General features: G+C 27.6%; 2 protein-coding genes across 2 annotated transcripts; one reads left to right on the top strand and one right to left on the bottom strand.

Moving 5' to 3' along the window:
• Positions 1-1,060: 1,060 nt before the first annotated feature.
• Positions 1,061-18,095, top strand: LOC113789364 (death-associated protein kinase 1-like). Its single transcript, XM_027338889.2, is given in 16 exon segments — positions 1,061-1,695; positions 2,412-2,627; positions 2,690-2,952; positions 3,013-3,088; positions 3,161-3,313; positions 3,375-3,573; positions 3,640-4,002; positions 11,439-11,555; positions 12,783-12,881; positions 13,360-13,458; positions 13,632-13,730; positions 14,036-14,080; positions 14,082-14,135; positions 14,503-14,601; positions 14,899-17,577; positions 17,579-18,095. Coding segments are annotated over 16 exon segments (4,992 nt in total). The 5' UTR covers positions 1,061-1,537; the 3' UTR covers positions 17,852-18,095.
• Positions 17,289-19,681, bottom strand: LOC113789367 (uncharacterized). The gene is given in 2 exon segments (XM_027338892.2): positions 17,289-19,193; positions 19,195-19,681. Coding segments are annotated over 2 exon segments (846 nt in total). The 5' UTR covers positions 19,591-19,681; the 3' UTR covers positions 17,289-18,743.
• Between the last annotated feature and the right edge of the window lie 1,703 nt (positions 19,682-21,384).

The raw sequence follows: 21,384 nt of genomic DNA, 5'->3' as shown, positions 1-21,384 counted from the left end.
AAGATATGAATGAAGATTTTGTTGAAAAATTTTGTTGAAATTTTTTTTTTATTATTCATATGATTATTCACTTTTAAAAGGATTCATTATCGTAATCGTTTCACAAAAAAAAATATAAACGTTTTCTCACACTAAATCATCATTTGTCATTATCACCATTTTTTTTGATGATAATCCATTTGATGATAATAAACATTGTGAACAACGAAAGATCATCATCATTTTCGAACAAAATAATTCGAACAACATCGAAAAAAAAACAGCAACAGCAACAATCGATTGTATCGAAATATCGAAATATCGAAAAAATTGTTTCATTCGATTTTCGAAAAGAGAATTTCAGTCAAGAATAGATCAGCAACACATCAACGATATCGTCCATCAAATAACATCATCAAATCGTTAATAATGTAATGATGACATCGAATTAATTAGTTGATAACAACATGCATCCTTTTTTTCAGTGAATCTGTTGTTGAATTGAAATATTCCCAACAAAAAAAACGGATATTGTTGATCAATCAATCAATCAATCAGAAACATCATTATCATTCGTTCGTCGATTGAATGAACAATACTTTGATGATCAACATGACCAACGAATGTGAATTTTGAATGTTTTTATTTTGTTGTTGTTTTGTGTTGTGTTCGCATCATCATAATCAACTGATTGAGTTCAGGGATTGAATGAAAATCCAAATTGATGAAGAAAAAAAGAATGAAAAAAATATAATCGTTTTTAGCATGAAAACTTTGATAAATGAATTGAAAAGGTAAATTAACCGGCTCAGCTACTGTTATGAAAACAACAAAAAAATCTGTTTTTTTTCTACCTTGAATATTTTTTTTCCTACAAATCCAAATTGTAAAAATTCAATTTAAATTTTTGTTGTTGTTGTTGTTATTGTTCATCATCATCATCATCAACATTTTTTTTCTTTGAATGTTTCTAAATTTACATCCATCATCATCATCATCAATTTCTTTTTTTGAAAAAAAATTTGATGGTTTTTTTTACATCGCTGGTCTGCAGATCTTTCAGTTGTCCAAAAGTTTTATTTTGCTCAACAACAAAAATAATGTTCAAAAAAGCATCATCAATGATTTTTTATTTTGAACAATAACAAACATACAACAAGAACAAAATCTCATTTCATGCTTTAAATGCAACAAATTATTATTTGAAACAACAAACGAACAACCATCAAAATCGACACAAAATGACAAGGCAATTGTATGATTTTTTACCATCGTCATCATCGAATGAAATCAAGAAAAAACATTAATTCTGCTGTGTGTGTGTGTGTGTCGTTTATGTGATAAAACCATCATCATCACCATCATATTCTCAAGCAGATTACCTAATAATCTAGAATCGAATAATCGAATTATGTTTTTATGTTTTATGTTTTTATTTTTCGCTCACACTTGCTCAATGATCGAACATATTGATTTCCGTATGATTTTATCACCAGAAAACAATATTATCATCAGTTTTTTGTTGTTGTTGTTATAAATGTTGAAATTCTTATAAATAATGACACCGAAACCATCGACAATTCCGGCCATTCATCATCAACAACAACAACAAGAAAATTCATCAACAACAACAGTAATAACAACAAATAAAATGATTAAACGACAACCATTATCATCATTTGGTGATCATTATCGTATTGGTGAAGAGATTGGCAGGTAACGAAAACAAAAAATCTGATCTTCTTTATTTTATTAATTTTTTTCCCACCATTTTTTCAAAAAAAATCCTTTTTTTCAATCGAAATTCCGTCAGCTTTTAATTTAGAAAAAAAAATTGTTCCTGAAACAATAACCAACATAGATGATGATAAATACAAATATAGAAAATATGAAAAAAAGAATGAAATTGTGATAATTGTTTAATGATTAGAATTTTTCAAATTTTTTTCCCTTGTTTTTTAGATTTTGATGTTTATTTCAGTTTTTTTGGTTGACGTTGTTGTTGTTTCAAGATAATTCACTGATTATGATGACATCTTACATTTCAAAGAAAACATACACACCTGCAATTATGACTTGTGACCAATTATGAAATCTGTGTAATGAGTGAAATGAAAAAAAAATGAAATGTATGTCATAAAGTCACGAATACAGGATGTAATTAACATTTTTCTTTTGATCATCTTCTTCATCATCATTTATCCATGGTGGACAATTACATCGAATAATTATGATGATGATTATGATAAAACTTTTTTTTTGGGTATTAGTTGCTTCCGTTGGTTGATATGATTGTGACATAAAATGATGGGATGATCTTCTTTTTAGAATTTTAGATCAGTTTTTCCATTTCTTTCTATCTTCCCTTTATCTTTTATTATGTGAAAGAAAATTTGGGTTTTAATTAGATCAAATTTGTTTTTGTTTTCTAGTGGAAAATTTGCCATCGTTAAACGCTGTGTACGAATCATCGATAATGAAGAATTAGCTGCCAAATTTATACGTAAAAGTCGTTTTGGTCGTATGGGACAAAAATTAGAAGATATTGAATTAGAAATTGCCATACTTTCAGATCTAAATCATACGAATATTATCAAATTAATCGATGTTTTTGAAGATAATCATCAGGTTGTTTTGATATTTGAATTGTAAGTTTTTATCATTTTTTATCCTTATTCAAAAAATTTAAAAAAATTTATTCATTTTATAGAATGAAAGGTGGTGAACTACAAGATTATATTGCCGAAAATGAATATCTATCCGAACAAGAAACTATATTTTTATTAAAACAAATTCTTGATGCATTAGCATATATGCATGAAAAATCTATTGTACATTTAGATCTGAAACCGGAAAATATTTTACTTGATAATTTGGATAATCGTTGTTTGAAAATAATTGATTTTGGTATCTCAAGACGATATGATGCAAAAGCTAATATTAAAGGAATTTATGGAACACCAGAATTTATTGGTAAGTGTTTTATTTGATTTCTTTTTAATTTGATCCAATAATTTTTATTTTTGGTTTCAGCACCAGAAATTCTTAATTATGAACCAATCGGTTTTGGTACTGATCTCTGGGCTATCGGTTGTATTGCCTACAATATGTAAGTTGCATGTGAATTTTCTTTTTAATAGCAATTGATTTTTAACCGGATTTTATCATTCAAATTAATCAGGCTATTTGGGATATCACCATTCTATGAAGAAGAAAAACAAGATACCTATACAAGAATTACTAAACTTGATTATGATATTGACTGTGATTCAACCAATCAGATTAGTGATGATGCAAGAGATTTTATACAACGTTTACTTGTCAAAGATATTCGGTTTGTTTTTGTGAATTTTTTTATTATTTACTGATAATGATTTTTTTTAAATATTCGATAGAAAACGAATGTCAGCCAGACAATGCCTTGAACATCGATGGTTATGTTCAAATGAATTATCATTGTCATCTTCATCATCGATTATAATCAAACAGCAATCAACAAACGATACTTGTGATATTAATAATTTTAAGAATTACAATGATAATACAACGAATGGTAAAAGAATTCGTAATGAAAATGTTCGACGTCGATGGAAGGTATGACAGAAAAAAAATTGAAAAAAAACTTGTTGATTTATGATGATTTCTGCTTCCCCTTTATAGACATCAATCTATCTAATAATTTTATATAATCGTCATTTAAAACGAAAATTAACATCTTTAATATTAACACAAAATAATCGTAATGGTAAAAAATTTATACATCGTCGTTATCATAATCATCATAATGGACAATTTAAATCCAAACATGGTAGTGGCGGAAGTGCAGCCATATCTTATTATTCATCATCAACATTATCATCACCAGCAACAACAATGACTAGATCATCATCAAGATCATCATTATCATTGATGATGAATGATAAACGATCTAAATATATTCATCATCAACATCAAACTAATCATCAACATTCAAATTCATCATCACAATCATCGACAACAGATGGCGGCATATTTGATAACGATGTAAGTTATTTTTTTCAAATTTTGTAACTTGGCGCGTTCAATCATTAAACATTTCTCATGAATGCGTGCGTGTGCTTGTGTGTGTTTTTTTTCGGGTGAATGTTTTTCAATTATCAGTATCGTGCGAAAAATATTTAACAATCAATTAATTTATCTATATGAAATCTGATTATTGCATTTGAAAAGAATTTCAACAAATCAATTATCAAATCGATATAATTATCGTTCGTTTGATGATTGGTTTGTTTTTTTTGACTTTTTTCTTTTCCTGTATTTTTATTTGACAAACAAAATTGACTGACAGAAAGAAAAAATTATTAATATTTTTAGCAGATTTGTTTTACAAAGAAAAAAAATAATCAAAAATAAATATTTTTTTTAACAACAAAGAAATCTAGATCTAGATAATAATAATCCGGATATATAAATAATGTAAGTCAATGAATAGGGGAAAGATTTTTATTATTTATTATTCACAAGCCTCATTTGGATGCGGATATTATTATTTTTTTCTTGTCCATTTTCATTTCGGATATATCCATCTTCATCATCTTCATCATCAGTGATGATGAAGATAAAGTTTCATAATCATCGTTTTAAATTGATGTTATGTCCGATTTTTTGTTTTTCAAATCATTTCTCAAATATTCCCACACAACCATACCCCTTCTGTACTAAATAAATGGAAAAATGAAAAAATGAAAGTGAAAATCGAAAGTGTTTCTCATTATGAATCAAAAATCAATCATTCGATCATTATTGAAATATAATTACCGTTTTTTTTCTCACTTGGATTTATTTTTAATTTTCAACTCGGTTTGATTTATATGTATGATGTAATTACAAAATTGATGACTATCATAATGATCATGATTGTGGTTGTGATGGTGGTGAAAGTGAAGGTGGGAATAAATAAATGTGGCTTACCATAAATAATCATTAATATATCAAGAAAATTAATTTTAAATCGCTAAATAATCGTTATTCAATTCGATACACACATCACCCACACACACACATAGTTGATTTCCAATTGGATCAACACAATATCGGTGATGACGTGATGAGATGATTTTCTTTTTCTTCTTCGTTTTCTCCTTTGATCATCATCATTTTTTACCTTCTTGAATCCAGATAAACATTTTCCGGTTTTCTTTTCTATTACTTTCAATTGGCCTTAATTGTATAATGAATGGTTTAATGAGAAATATGGTTATTTTTCTTTCATTTTAGTGTGTGTTTGTGAAAATGTTTTGTACGTGCCAATATTAATTTACTTTATGTAATTCTGTCTCTTATTCATTGATAAAAATAAAAATACCATGACTGGTTTAGAAAAAATCAATCTCATAATCATCATAATCACGTAGCCAACAATAAAGCACATAAGATTTGCATATGAACTATTTCTAATTATATGTCTTTGAAAAATCTTATCCAAATTTAAACGGTAAATTTATAGAAATAGCAAGAGAGAAAGACCAAATGAACGATTAAATAATGTAATGATTTTGTTGTTGTTGTTGTTATTTACCGTTTATAAATATTTTCTCTTTTTTTATTTGCAAAGAAAACAATGTTTTTCGGTTTGCACTTGTTATATTTTATTTAACGTTATTTATTCAAATGAGTAGAATCTTTTTATTCATGTTGAAGAAGATAATAATTATAATAATTTACAATATTTTATTTTATTTTTTCCTTTCTGATTCAATTTTAAGGTTTGTTTGCAAAAAAAATATTGTTGTTTCAGAAAAAAAAGAGTTTTGTACTGATAGTCGATTTTGTTTCATTTTCTTTCACAAATGAAACAAAATCAAATATGCAAAAGAAAAATGTCCGATTTGGTTGACCAAATGAATAATGATGATATTAAACAAAAAATCTATCTGTTTATTTTTTTCTCAATCCATTCCTGTTGTTGTTGTTGTTGTTGTGTGTCACACGTGTGCTGATTTTGACAATTTTTGTTTTGGAAAAAAGAAAGAAAAAACAAACACAGGTAGCCATAATTACATTGGTCAAGTATTTAGTTGTCCTTAATTCTTCTCTTCTTTCTTTTTTTCTATTTCACAATCAACAATCATTATATCTTAACTGATGAGAATCATTATTTTTTTCTCAAAAATTGTGTGAATTTCTTCATTTTCCTTTCTTTTATTTACCAAAAAAAAATTATATGGTCAACAATAAAAAACAGATGCTTATTGGTCTCATCAATGATGATGATTGAGTGGAACAATAAACAAAAAAAAAGAAGTACAAGGGGGAAAAAAATACCATAAAGCTTGTCGGTTTTTTTGTTTTGATCGTGATATTTTTTTCAAACATCTTCTTTCTGACCAAATCAACGATTCCATTTCAAAGTGAGAAAAAGAAATATAACATGAAAAAAATACATTTTTTTTCAATATATTTCATTTCTACTGTATTAACAGGTAACATCAGGTAACTTGACAACAATAACATCATCAAGCAACAACAAGTGTTGATTGTCAATATAAAAAAATCGTGCCGTTGTTGTGATGCTTTGCTGTTGCCGATGAATTTCTTTTTTGTTCAAATAATAATCGACAACAACAACAACAGCCGCAAACAAATCAGAGAAAAAAATTTGGATTTTCGAAAAATATCCATGTTTATCTTTCTCTTTCATTCATTCAAAAACTTGAAATTCTACATTTTCACATTTAAATCTTTTGCTACTATCCATTTTGTTTTTTTTGCTGTTGGCAATTTCATTTTCATATAGATGTTTTTTCTCATTTGTTGCTGCTGTTCAAATTGATTCAAATCAATCTCTTTCTTTCTCTCTGTCTTTGAAGTTTCATTCATTTACTTTCGATAAGAAAATTATCTACTTTATTCCAAGTGTGTGAATGCCATTGATGATGATGATGAAATGAATACACAACATGTTTTTTTATTGTGAATTTCTTATTTGGAAAGAGAAGAAATGTAAAGAGAAAAGAAATTTTTGAATGGAATGGATTGAATGAAATGAAATGAAGCCAGTTTAATATCAATGTAAAATGTATGTGTTTTGTTTTTCAAAGTTTTTTCTTTTGGATAAAAAAGAAAATGAGATCAACAAGTGTGTGTGTGTGCTAAAGAAGTGTTGAAGTTTGACTTTGTTGTTATTTATTCAATCCATAAGAAATGAGAAAGATAGCAGCAAAGTTTCTCTCTTTTTTTTTGGTTTTGAAAAATGTTTTTTTTTCATTTTTTGAATTTGTCTCCATTGTGGGATCTTCATTTTGTTTCGTGAAGAACAACAACAATGATGATTGATGTTGATCAAGATTTTTTTTCTGGATTGAAATGGATCGCTAGAGATTTGTTATGATGTGAAAAAAATGGATTTTTAATCCACTACATTTTTTTTGCCATGTTAATGAATTTTTTGTTGTTTTGTTTCGTTTCGTTTTCGGTAACCTTTATTTTCATTTTCGTCCACTAAATGAGAAAAACAAAATGTTAATTTTCTCCATCAATTTACAAAATTTGTTCATTCGAGAAGCTTTATAGTTATGAAAAAAATCCACATTTGCCAACATAGTAATTGTTTGACAACCATTCGAATAAATCATGTGAACAAAAAATCATATGAAATAATAATGATGACAAATTTGTTAAACAACAACAACAACAACAACATGTTGTAATCGCATCAAAAGTGTTTTTCATTATTTATTGCAAATCAATTCGTTGTTGTCTGTGATTGAAATCATTTATCAGAAATATCGATAATCAATTAGGAGTGTAATACAATAACAACAACAACAACAAACAAATGTTTATTATCAAAATCGATAATTGATTTTTGCTCGATATCGAAAATCCCTTGTATTTTGTTTTTTTTGTTTGTTGTTGTTGTTGAAATTCCATTAAACAACAACAGAAAAAAATTCATTACTTGTCGCCCAACAACAATGTGTTGATGACAATGATTTAATCGGTTGACCTCGAAATCTCAATTTTTTTTTCTTCTTTTGTTGTTGTAATTCTTTGTGTCATTTATCCGGTCATCAACAGTTTGCCATATATATTTTTTTTTCGTTTGTTTCTTTTCTCACCACCACCACCGATAATATTTTCGAAAATTTTTCTCCAAAAAAAAAAAAAATAAAATAACATTACCAAATGTTGTCATGATTTTTATCAATTAGGTTATATGTGTGATAATCCTTTTTTTCCCGTTCTGTTATTGGGATTACAATTTTCGTTTCTATTTGATTTTTTTTTCAATTTTGTAATCAACAATTTTGTTTGTTTTTGTTTTGGTTGATGTGTGTAATATCACCAAATAGTGATTTGAAAATTTTTTTCTTCTTTGATTTTCTACCGACAATGTAATGAGATTGAGTGTTGAGATTTTTCCTCATTGACGAAATCGAAAAAAAAACAAGAAAAAAATGTCAATTAAAATGAAATTATTTATCACTTAAAAGTGAATTTTTCTTCTTCTTCTTCATTAAAATTTTAATTAAATTCAATTTAAACGATGTCATCATCATCATCACCATATCGCCATTATAATTCATCTGATGATGATCCGAATCAACTACCTCCACCACCATCATCTTTTATGGAACCAATGATGATGATGCAACATCATCCTGCAATGATGATACCGAATGATTTTCATTATCATCATCATCATCAACAACAACAACAACAAACAAATTTTGATCCATTAATGATGATTATGTTGGCTAATAATAATAATAATAATAAGATGAATCAATATTATCAACAAAATGATGAATCAACAATATATATTGATGATGAAAACGATGATGTTGTTGGCGAACAAGATGTTTATTATATTGAATCAAATCATCAATATGATAATTCAAAGAAACGATCATCATCCAAAGTGAAGAAGAAAAAATCACAACATACAAGAAAAGATAATAACATTATTAATGTTAATGATAATAATGGCTATATTGTTGATGATAATAATCAATACTATTCACAGAATCAATATGTTGATGATAATAATGATGATTATTATGGTGATGAACAGCAACAATTTACCGTTGTTTCAGCATTGGTGAGTTAAAAATTCGAATAGCGAATGATATTCAACATTCGAAAAAACATCAGATAGAGTTGGTTCATGAATTTTTGGTTAACCCAGTTTGTTGTTGTTGTTGTCCCAATACGGACGATCCTTGATTTTGTTTTTGGCATTGAATTGAATTCAATCAATACTTTTCGCAATTGAAATGATGTGAAATTGAACATTTTTACTAAAAATTGACTTTTGAAAATCAAAAAAAGAAAAAAATGTTAACACCTTACCTATCGACAATCTAATATTTTCAATTCCCATCACTATAATCTAATCTGATTTAATTTAACAACAACCAAATGAAAAAATAATATGACCTAAAAACACATCTCGATAATTCATAGGATTCATATTTTCTCTCCCCCCCGATTATCTCAAGTAAAATCTTGACAAGTTTGCTTTTTGCTTTTCGGTTGGTTTGTTTCCATCCAAAAAAAAAACTTTATTCCCTAAAAAATGATTATTTTTTCTTGGCAATTCTTATCATTAAGAAAAAAACGTTTTTTTCCCATTGTCAAATATCTTATTCGCATTTTGAAAATTCTCTTGGTTGTTGTTGAATTTACAATTCAAAATAGCAACAGAAAAAAAAAACATTTACAACAAAAATTTCCAAGGATAAACATTATCAATGACACATGATGATGATGTTTGTCATAGCTTTATGATTCTTTGATGATTGAATAGAAATATTCATCAATTTTTCATGTCCAAATTTCTTTTCTTTTGTTTCATATTTTTGCAATGATTTTATTTGCTCATTTATTTCTCCGTTAGTTTTTTTCCTCTGTGTGTGTGTGTTTGATCAGATTCAAGGATAAAAATGACATGAACATTTTCATTGAATCTCTTAGTAAATCGGATTCAATTTTGATGAATTTATTATTCATCATCATCATTTTACTTAGTTTCATTTGCATAATAAGAAAATCAATCGATGACAATGATGATGATGATGATGATTAATGATAAGTAATTTGATAAGATATTTAAAATAGAAAAATAACAGGGTTTTTTCATCAATAAATCAAATCATAATTAATTGAAAAACATTATTATTATTATGATTACCTACCGGTAATACCTTTTTTTTCGTCTATATTTCGCCTATTTTTCCTGAAATTTTTACCTTTTTTTTTATCTATAGAAAAGAAATAATGATCTTTTTTTTCTGCCATTCAATTGTCACACACAAACACACACGCACAAACATCCACCTACGCATCAAAACTATAGTTGATTGTTGATACTTGATTGAATTTCCAGAAATTTGTTTAAAATCCATTTTACAATTGAAAATGATGCTATTATAATGATGATGATGTGGATGAATGATACAAGTGTGATATATCCAAAAAAAAAAAAACATTCAAATCCACAATTTTTCCTCTTATTCTCAATTTTACCGTATCTCTTTTGTCAGGTAACGAGAAAAAATATTACTTTTTTTCCTCTTCTTATCATCCTCACAATTTTTTTTTATTTCGAGGAAAATATCATCATCATTGTGGTGATGGATAAATAAACCACCACCACCACCACAACAACAACAACAATAGTACAACAAATTTGTAAAAATAATATTGTTTTTTCATTTCGTTTCCAATCCATAAATTCAATGAAATGTATACAATTTTTTATCCATGAAATCTTTTGACTCTATTTTTTTTCATTTCCTGGATGTAGAAAACGTTTTTCTGACAATTTATTTTCTTTCCTCCCCCATATCTCAAAAAAAATTGCCCCCTTCATTTTCATTTACGTTACGGTTCGATTATTTGTGCGTTTGTAACGAAAAAAAAATGCTTGAATGATGATGATGATGATGATGATGTTATGCAATGAGACAATGACGATATTATTTTGCTAGAAAAAAATATATAAATTTCATTCAAAACAAATGACAAAAAAAAGAAAACAGAATGTTTAATCGAAATAGAGAAAGAAAGAAAGAAAACCGACCATGTTTGTTGTTGTTGTTGTTATTATCATTTGTTTGCTTTTTGAATGAAAAAAAACCGGAAAATCATTTTGATAATTTTTTTGTTTTGTTTGCCGAAAAAAATTTCCAATTGAACTGTGATATTTTTTTTCTTCTTACAAGTTTTGTAATTTTATTTCATTTCATTTTTTTTGATCTTAAAAGAAATTGACGTTGACCTTTTTTTTTTTGCTGCTTGCTTTCGAATATTTATCCTCTTAATCCGTTTTTGGTCTTTTTTCAATGATAATTAATTAACTTTTTTTTTGCTTGTTTCATGCAATTTCATAAACGAAATTTGCTTCAATAATTTTCATTAATTAATTAATTTTTAATCAATTTTTTTCGTTTTGTTTTTGTTTTTCATTCGATTAGAATGATGAAAATTTTATATTGGCCGCCTTATTTGGTGCTATTGAAGAAGGAAATCTACATTCCATACAGGAATTATTTCAAACAGCATCCAACATTGATCCGAATCAATGTAACAAGGTTTGTTTGTTTTGTTTTTTTTATTGAATATTAAATTATTAGAAAAAAAACACCTACACATTGTATTCAAAAAAAAGTCACAAAAATAAATTGTTTTTTGAGAGAGTGAGAAAAACACATCTACATCTCTACCCTGAGAATAGAATAATAATTCTACCTACGTTTACAAAACTAATAATGTGATTATCATCCGATTAGCCTTGTTGTTGTTGTTGTTGTTTTTATTTTTACTATGATCCAAGAATAACTTTCTAACCGTTTTTTGTTTCATTTTTGTTTCAACCGGTATCACAAACTATCGAAGCATAGAAATATAGTTCAAAATATAGTCGAATTTTTTTTTAACGATAATGAAATCAAATGAAAATGACCTATCCAAATGTTTTATTTTATTTTTCAACTTTTATTATTATTATTATTGGGGTGCAATCTAGTCGACAGTGTAGAGCAGCAATGCAGTAGTTATTACATTCACATAAATATCAATCATTATTCCAATTGATCATTGCAAAAGGCGAAATGTTTAAATAATGATGAAAATTAACCTTTTTATTTTCTATTTTCAGATTGATGATAATTAGACATTTTCATAATGATAATGATGATGACAATTTTTGTTTCGTTTGTTTTTTTACATTCAAATTTTCAGGAGGGAAAAGAAACAAAGATTTTTTTGTTTTGTTTTAAATTCTTTTTGCAAATCAATGAATAATTTATGTTTTCTAAAATGATCATTGATAATGATGAGTAAACCACTGGCTACCATCATTATGTAGAAAGAGAAAGATAGAAAAAAAAGGTCACCGATATTTTTTCCTTAATTATGTTGACCTTTTTTTTGTGTGTTTGTACTCTTTCCTGATCACTTTTCCTTGAATTGTATAGGTATTTGTCGTTTGTTCGTTTGTTTGTTTGTTTGTTTGTTTGCTGCTTCATTATTATTGGTTATGAATCTATGTTTCGAAACAAACAAATAAATAAATAAATATTATTTTCCTTCTTCAATTATCATAATATTTTTTTTTCACTTTGCTTTGAAATAATCAAAATGTAAAAAAAAATAATTTCCCCTCGCTTATAACCCGTAATTCGTTAATCGATTTATGCCCTATAACCATATGAAAACAACAACCACAGATATTGATAATCCATTAGAAAAAAATCCTTTCTGAATAGATTAAACTAATCCTTTTTTTCATTTGATTTTCATGAAATTCATCTAAATAGCATGGTGAATCATTATTACATTATTGTGCTGGTCTTGGACAATTAGAAATATTTAAATTTCTTTGTAAAATTGGTGCCAATATTGATGCTGTTGATGATGTAAGTATACGATAATATGATAAGTTTTGGAATCATTGAACCTTTGACAAACAAATCAATCTATTTACTTCTGCAAGAAAAATAAACTTTCACATGAACGAAAATACAGGAGGAATGAAGAAAAAAAATGTTAATTTTTTCATTGCCCAGGCATCATCATTATCGTTTATGAAATCAAAAAAAAACGGTAAACGATAATCAAAATGATGTCGATGATGATTCAATCATTTGCCTAAGGTAGAATTGATGATGATGATGATGTGATTTTGTCCAAGAAACAAAATCGTCATAGAGATTGATGTATTCGAGTAGTAAATGATGATAGTTTTTCTTTACTCCCAGATGACTACTATGTAGATTATCATAAAAACATCATTTCTTTTTTTCCCCTTTTTTCATATTTTTATGTGTTTTATTTTCTGATTTTTGATTTCGATTTCTATTTTTTACCACACACACACACATCGAATTATCCTAGCAAGAAGATACGGTTGTACATTGGGCAGCTAGACAAAATCATTCAAATATTATCCGATTTGTTTTTGAACAAACGGCTTCAATTGAAATTTTGAATAAGGTATGTTATTTTTTTTAAATTATCAATTTGTCAAAAATAATGTCCCCATACTTTTTCTATTAATAATGCATTTCTCTGGTGCATTGATCTTTTTTTTGGAAAAATTGATAATTTTTATCATTTTAAACATTTTAAATCGGTCAATCAATTTTTTTTTGGGTTTCTAAACATAGAATAATGAAACACCATTACATGTTGCTGCACGTTATGGTCATGTTGAAGCCGTTGAACAACTATGTAAATGTGGTGCCAATATCAATGCCATTGATGAGGTTTGTCAACTTTTTTCTTGTATTTCCATTGCATAATATACATTTTGATCTGATGATGATTGATGAATCATATGCACGAAACATTATCATCTTTTAAAAAAACATTAAACAATAACAATAGAGATTGGTGAATCCTTTTAAGCTTTCTTTTCAATCGATGATGATGATGATCCATATATATTATTATAATTTTAAAAAGATCATTTCAATTTATTCATTCAATTTTTATGATTTTTGTTCTTAATTTTTCTTTTGTTCTTAATTTTCTTGTTTCTATTTAAATGAATGAATGAATGAATTTTTAGCATGGAGAAACAGCCATTTTGATTGCCGTTTGGCATGGTTTTCCTAAAAATTGTTCATATTCTTGGTGAAATTGGTGCCGATACAAATATAATGAATAAGGTAATTTGTTTGATAATATTTTTAAATCTAAAATAACAATATATTAATCATAATATGAAGCAAAAAAGTCTGCTGTTTAGCATAGATTTAGTTTGTTAAAATAGGAAAAAATCAATGCTAATTGTGTTGTATAATAACCGGTTGAATTTTCCATTCAACCGATATTATTTTCTGTTTTTGTTGTTATCGTCGGTTGTTATTCAGGAAGAAGAAAGGGCATCCAGTTTTGTAAATGTTATATATCTTTTTAAAAAAAGGAGAAATTTTCTTTTCTTTTTTCGACTGTTGAATGTATTTTTTTGTACCAATTTTGAATATAGAAATTGATATTTAAATTTGAATTTTTTTTCTATAAAATTTTTTTTAGGAAGAAGAATCCGCCCTACATGTTGCTTCAGCTCGTGGACATTATGAATGTGTACGATGTTTGTTGGATGCCGGTGCCAACGCAAATCTTCGTAACAAGGTAATTGATGATTGTTGTTTTTTTTTCAAATGATGAATCCAAAACAACTGATGTCGATAGAAAATTTTCAATTCCAACGCCTAGTTTAATCATCAATTTTTTTTTAATTTTGTTTGGTTGAGCTTGATGATTGACATTTTTTTTTGTTGAATTTTGTAGGCGACAACTATTTTTAATTTAGTCAAAAAAAAATTTTATTTGTGGGTCGTCGTCGTGATGGCAGTTTTTTCTTTTGAATTTCATTAAATTTTTTTAATTTATTTTTCTTTTGTTTTTTGTTTTTTTTATTCAAATCAGAATTCTTATACACCATTACATTTGGCCTTAAAACGTCAACATCAAATGGTAGCCATGTTATTATTAAAAGCTGGTGCTGATTATGAATTACCTGATGATAATGGTGAACGTGCTATTCATTATGCTGCTCGTTATAATCTTGTTTCGATTGGACAATGGTTATGCCAAATGAATCGTTGCCAGGTTAATGTGCCAAATAAACATGGCCTTTATCCATTACATATTGCAGCTAAAAGTGGTCATATTGAAATTGTTCGAACATTATGTTTAGCTGGTAGTGTTGTTGATCAAAAAGATAAAGATTCAATTATACCACAGATATGTGCCATTGCTCAAAGTCATAATGATATTGCTGATCTATTGACACGTTTACGTAATGAACGACAAAAAGAAGAATTTATAACACAATTGATGCCCATCCCAACAAATCAACCATTACCAAGAATTAAATTAAAAATTTTTGGTCATTCAGGTTCGGGTAAATCAACATTAATTGAATCGTTAAAATGTGGCTATTTTAGTAGCTGGTTTCGTCGTTCAAAAGGTCTCAATAGTACTGTTTCATTGATGAAATTGAATAATATAAATACAACAACAATGAATGGTCAGTCACAACAACAACAACCAAATCGGCCGGCTATTGAACCACATCATCAGCAACAAAAACAACAAAAGAATGTATCCATAACGAATGGTTGTGAATTGGGCCGATCAAATCTTTCAATCATGAGCAATGGATCAATGACCAGTCGTGATCATTCATTCATGAACAATAACAATGTGCCAATGATGATAGGGCAACACCAACAACAGCAACAGTCAAATAATGGAATGATGACAAAAATGATGAATCGAACGGCAAATATCAATCATCATCATCAACAACAACAACATTATTATTCACAGCCAAATCATCAACAAACACAAACAAAAGGAATCGATTGCCAACAAATGTATATATCGGGTGTTGGCGATTTAAGTGTATGGGAATTTAGTGGCCATCCTGCTTATCATCAAATATATGATCATTTTTTAGGTGATGTACATTGTTTGAATGCAATCGTATTTCGTCTTTGTGATTCGATCGAAATACAACTTGATCATATTTTTTTCTGGTTGCATTTTATACAAAGTCGTATGCCGATAATTGAACCATTGTTATATTGTGGTAAAAGTCAACACTATGCTAAAATCATATTGATAGCCACCCACGCTGATCTGGCGCAACAAACATTTTCTGCCGATGAAATTGAACAAAATTTACAACAGATTATGATGAAAGTAATGGCAAAATTTAAACATGTATTCGAAATTTATGGCAATATATTTATGATGGATGCTAGTGTGGCTGGTTCAGTTGGTATGAAACAATTGAAACAGTATTTAAATCATGCCAAATTAACGATCGTACAAGAATTGCCTCATACTACCGGTTTTCTTGATTCGGTTCTTACATTTTTAAATCTTTATCGAAAAGTTTCGCCAAATTTTCCTGTATTAAGTTATGATCAATTTAAAAATATGATAAGATCACAAATCAATCCATTATCTTCGGATGATCATTTCAAAGAACTAGTCCAACAATTAGAAATTATGGGTGAAATTGTTTTCCTTAAATCGACCAATACTACTAATTATGATTTATTGGTACTCAATCCTAAATGGTTAAACTGTGATATTGTCGGTACATTATTATTGATGAAAGATGATCCCAACTATATGATCAATTTGAATAAAACACAAATAATGGGAATCTATTCGATTGATGAATTTCAAGAACGATTCGATGATGTTGATGCATTAGATTTATTACAATTACTTGAATTACTTGCTGTTTGTATACCGAATGATCATTCTGGTGATATTGAATATGAATTTCCATGTTTTATACTTGGTGGGGATTGGGAAGAAATATTAGATCGTTTCCAATATCGTGATAATTGTGTATATCATGGAATTGTTTTCCATTTGGAACAATCATTATTATCATCATCACCATCATTTGGTTGTATACTTACCAGTGTCTTTCCACGAATACAAGCAAATTTTCGTTCCGAACTACGAAAACATCCAACATATAATGTATATGATCTTCATAATTGTTTTAAATTCAGTCATTTTACAATCGAAGAAAGTAATATTATGTTTATCATTTCATTGAATACATCAACACAATCGATTGAAATAAGATTTTCTGGTCCATATGATAAACGTCGTGAATGTTTTTTCTTTATGCAAGAAATGGTACAGATAATTGAACAAACTATTAATCAATGTGCACCTGGTTTGAATGTTGCCAAATCATATATGTCACCTGTACAAATTAAAGATCAACGTGAAAATCTAAGCTATTATTCATCTAGTTCATTAATGAAATCATTATTAATGAGTTCAAATAATAAAAGCACAACAAGTTTATTGAAGAAAAAAATTCAAAGTGATGATGGTGAAATTGAAGAACGAATTGGTGATATTCTTTGTTTTGGTATCTGTGATTTAACCGAAATTAATGTAACAAGTGGTGAACCAACATTAGCAAATGAACTTCATTCATCAAATCTATCATTATTAACAAAACAAAAATTATGTTCATTATTAGATCCACCTGAATCGATTGGTCGTGATTGGTGTATGTTTGGTATATTACTTGGTATGACGGATAAATTACCTAAATTAGATCCCAGGAACAAATGCTCAATCAAGTCCAACTGCACGTGTTATTGAAGAATGTGTACGTAATGTAAATTGTACAATCAAAATGCTTGTTGAAAAATTATCCGAATTAAATCGTTTTGATTGTGTGGATGTAATATTACAAACTGGTCCATTATTACGAATGTTTCCATTGACATCATTACCGGAAGATGGAATTATTTATAATGATGAATCATCACATACAAGTTTAGGTGTTAGTACATTATCACATACATCTAGTTCAAATCTATCACGTTGACATCTATCAAACAAGCTATCATCAACATCACTGACACAGTCACACGTTAATACGAATAATTTATCATCAAAGTAGAAAAGAAAAATCAGAGCAATCCGAAATGAGACAAACATTTGACATAAGAAAATGTGCCAAAATTTAAAAAAAAGTCGACCACAAAAAACCAATTCATTTTATCATTCACTAATTTTTACATTCGTATTTTAACATTCTACAATAATAATAATGAAAATAAACCATTTTAATTAGGTAATGTGATAATGGTGATTGTCTTCTTCTTCTTCTTGATTTACGACAACTCATCTGTTTTTTAATTATCGTCTTTTATAACCACAAAAACAACAAATATCATCATCATCATCTATGTAAATTCTCATACAATAAACGACAAACAATGTTTGCTTTGGTAAACTTTGTTTTAAGTTTACAATGAAAACACAAAAAAAAATTTTCAATGTGATTATAACAAATAAAATTAAAGACAATTATCTTTAATTGTGGTGTTTGTTCGACAACAGGTGGATGGATGTTTTTTTAGATTCTCGTATTTTTTGTATATTTTTAATATTATGATTTTTTAAAAAATAAAATCTTTTGCCATTTTTTTAAAACAAAAAAGAAAAATCTTACTTCACCAACGCAGACACCGAATAATGTTATACAAATTTTTGGATAAAAATAGCAAATGATAATGATCAATAAATAAAAATTGTTTTAAAAAAATGAAATTTTACATCTTTTAAGTTATAATTCAACATTGTTTTCTTTTTTTTTCGGATAGCTTGTATGTAGGTGGATATCAACAACGAACAAGATGGAAAATGGTTGTGATGAATATTTATGAATGAATGTTGTTCATAATTTACATTCATAATTGGAAATAACATCATGATCACATCGTAGTTTGATCATTCGGGATGATTTTTTTGAGCAATAATGTTTTCAAATTGATTTTGTTTTTCTCTTGATCATCGACATTATCTGTTGGCGTTTGTTCAATTTGTTCATCATTATTTTTTTCATTTTGATTGCCGCTGCTAGTTTCATCAGTTTTGTCAGCTACAATATCATCATAATCAATATCATCAACATCTTCCATAAAATCATTATCCACATGGTGGTCTTGGTTTGATTTTGTTGTTGATCGGTTGATTGTTCTATCATTATTATCATTATCATTTTTATTGTTAGAAATATTGCTTTTCATGTCTTCAATATGATCTCGAAACAATAAGTCAAAATTTCTGGCAGCTTGATCACCATCAGCATCATCATCATTAAGTTTTTGTGTTTTTGGTTGTTGTTGTTGATCATTATCATCATCACCAGGAGCCATTGCCATCATTATCTGAATGAATCATTTGATGATCGTCGGCAAAATATAATGATTGATTTGTGCGTATACGATTTAGAAAATTTTTCACCGTTTTTTTATTGCCCAAATGTTCGGCTTTGGTGACAAAATCTTCGAATGTCAATCCAGGAAACAAACGATGTGCCCAATGTTTGGTTTTAAACAATAATAATTTAAGATCCTCAAGTTCATGTCCTTTACCTTTGAATTTTGTCTGGCTAAGAACTTCGGGCAATGCTGCAATACCTCGACGAGAAACAAAATGATCAACTCGAAGTATGTTTCTTGGACGGCGAATAATTCGAGTCTTTGGATTCACAATTGTTGATTTTGATTGTTGATCGTTTGTTGTTGATTCGATATCAGGTTCATCTAAATCATCCATTTTTCTCTTTTTTTTGTCGTATCTGAAAAAAAGCGCGTAAAAAAAATATTGAAAACAAAAGCCGAACACAAAAAAAACAAACAAAGATCATTCATAAACACTAGGATGAGATGTTTTTTTTTAACAGACAACTTTGGAAATCTACATAAATCAACAGGTTGCTATCGGCATGCATAAACATCAATCACGTGATTTTGCCAAAATATATCGATTGAAAACCAAATTTTTTTTAAAAATTTGGCGCGTAAACAAAAATATCAATTGAACGGAAATTTTTGATAAACAATCAATTGAATCGATGAATGAAATTAGATCCAATCAAAATAATAAACAACAGTTTATTTCCAATTGAATCCGGTGCTAAAAATAATGTTTGATAATTGGATATATCAAATATTTATTGATTCGATTACCTTATCGATAATGATCAAAAGGGGAAAAATATATTATTTTATGATTGATTAATGTTTTGTTTATCAAATGATAATTGATTTGTTCAAAACGAAGAAATTGAAAATCAAAAAAATGGATTGAATATCGATCATTTAATTCAATTCAATTTCTATCGTGTTTTTTGTTTTTTGTTATTTGCCTTGATCTCAATAATTCGATTATTGTTTGATTTGATTCGATCATCGGGATCAATTTTTCTTTTTGTTGTTCTGATAATTGAATTCTCTCTGCTCACTCTCCCACCTACATTCGCCTACATTCTTCCATCAAGCCCAAATCATGATCATCGAATCATTAATTTTTTTTTTTTTGTTTTGTTCGCCCAATTATTAAACATGATGAAAAAGTTATTGATCTTGGCCACATTTTTTTCGTTCGTTTCGTTCGTTTCATTTAAATCGATGACCTTCAAATAATGGTTATTTTGTTACTATTTTGTTGTTGTTGTTGTTGATCTATACGAAGAAAAAAATTTGAAATTTAAATTGATTATATTGTATATTGTACTAATCATCATCATCATTGTATCATCTTGACACACACACACACACCTGTCTTTCAAACCTTATTATTATTATTATTATTATTATTATCATTTTGTTTGTTAGCAAATCTAATTAATATGGATGGATGGATAAATAATTATCATTGATGATGATGATGATGTGGATGATTTTTTTTCTGTTTCAATTGTGAATAACCATGAAGGGTAAATTTCTAGCTAGGTCATCATTGTTGTTTTTGTTTCGCTTGTTGTTATTGTTGTTGTTAAATAAACTTGAATTCAAGATTTGGAGTTCATTTCACCTAGATCCGGCATCCATTCCATCATTCAATTTAGCCTATCATTCATTATTTGAAGCACGAAAGTCAATAGTGTTTTTAAGAAAAAAACAAAAAGGTGATGAAAAGATTCGATGTCATCGTTATCATCATCGATGTTAAATGATATAAATGATGATAATGATGATCAACATCATCATGGTTGATCATATTATATGCATAGACATGTCCAATAATAAAAATGAAAAACAAAAAAACAAAAGACAGAAAATCTATGAATGTTCAAACAAACAAACAAACAACAACCAAAAGCAAAATCCAATTCATCAAATTTCATTATCTAACAAATCGATACATTTTATTCGATCAATGGCCAAATAATGAGAATAATAATAATTTGATTACATTCAAATTAATAATTCAATCATTATTGAATCGATTATTAATTTTAATTTTCTTTTACAAATTAATAGAAAAAACTGATGAATATTATTATATTATAAATAACAATCTTCTGTTTTTCAAATTAAAAAAAACAAATTCTGTAATCGATCTTGT

This window comes from Dermatophagoides pteronyssinus, unplaced genomic scaffold (genome assembly GCF_027571235.1).
Source record: "Dermatophagoides pteronyssinus isolate colony J.1.1.1.1 unplaced genomic scaffold, Derpt_VIB-CSIC_2022.12 sq0036, whole genome shotgun sequence".
Lineage (NCBI taxonomy): Eukaryota > Metazoa > Arthropoda > Arachnida > Sarcoptiformes > Pyroglyphidae > Dermatophagoides > Dermatophagoides pteronyssinus.
This window is presented reverse-complemented; position numbering and strand designations above follow the sequence as displayed.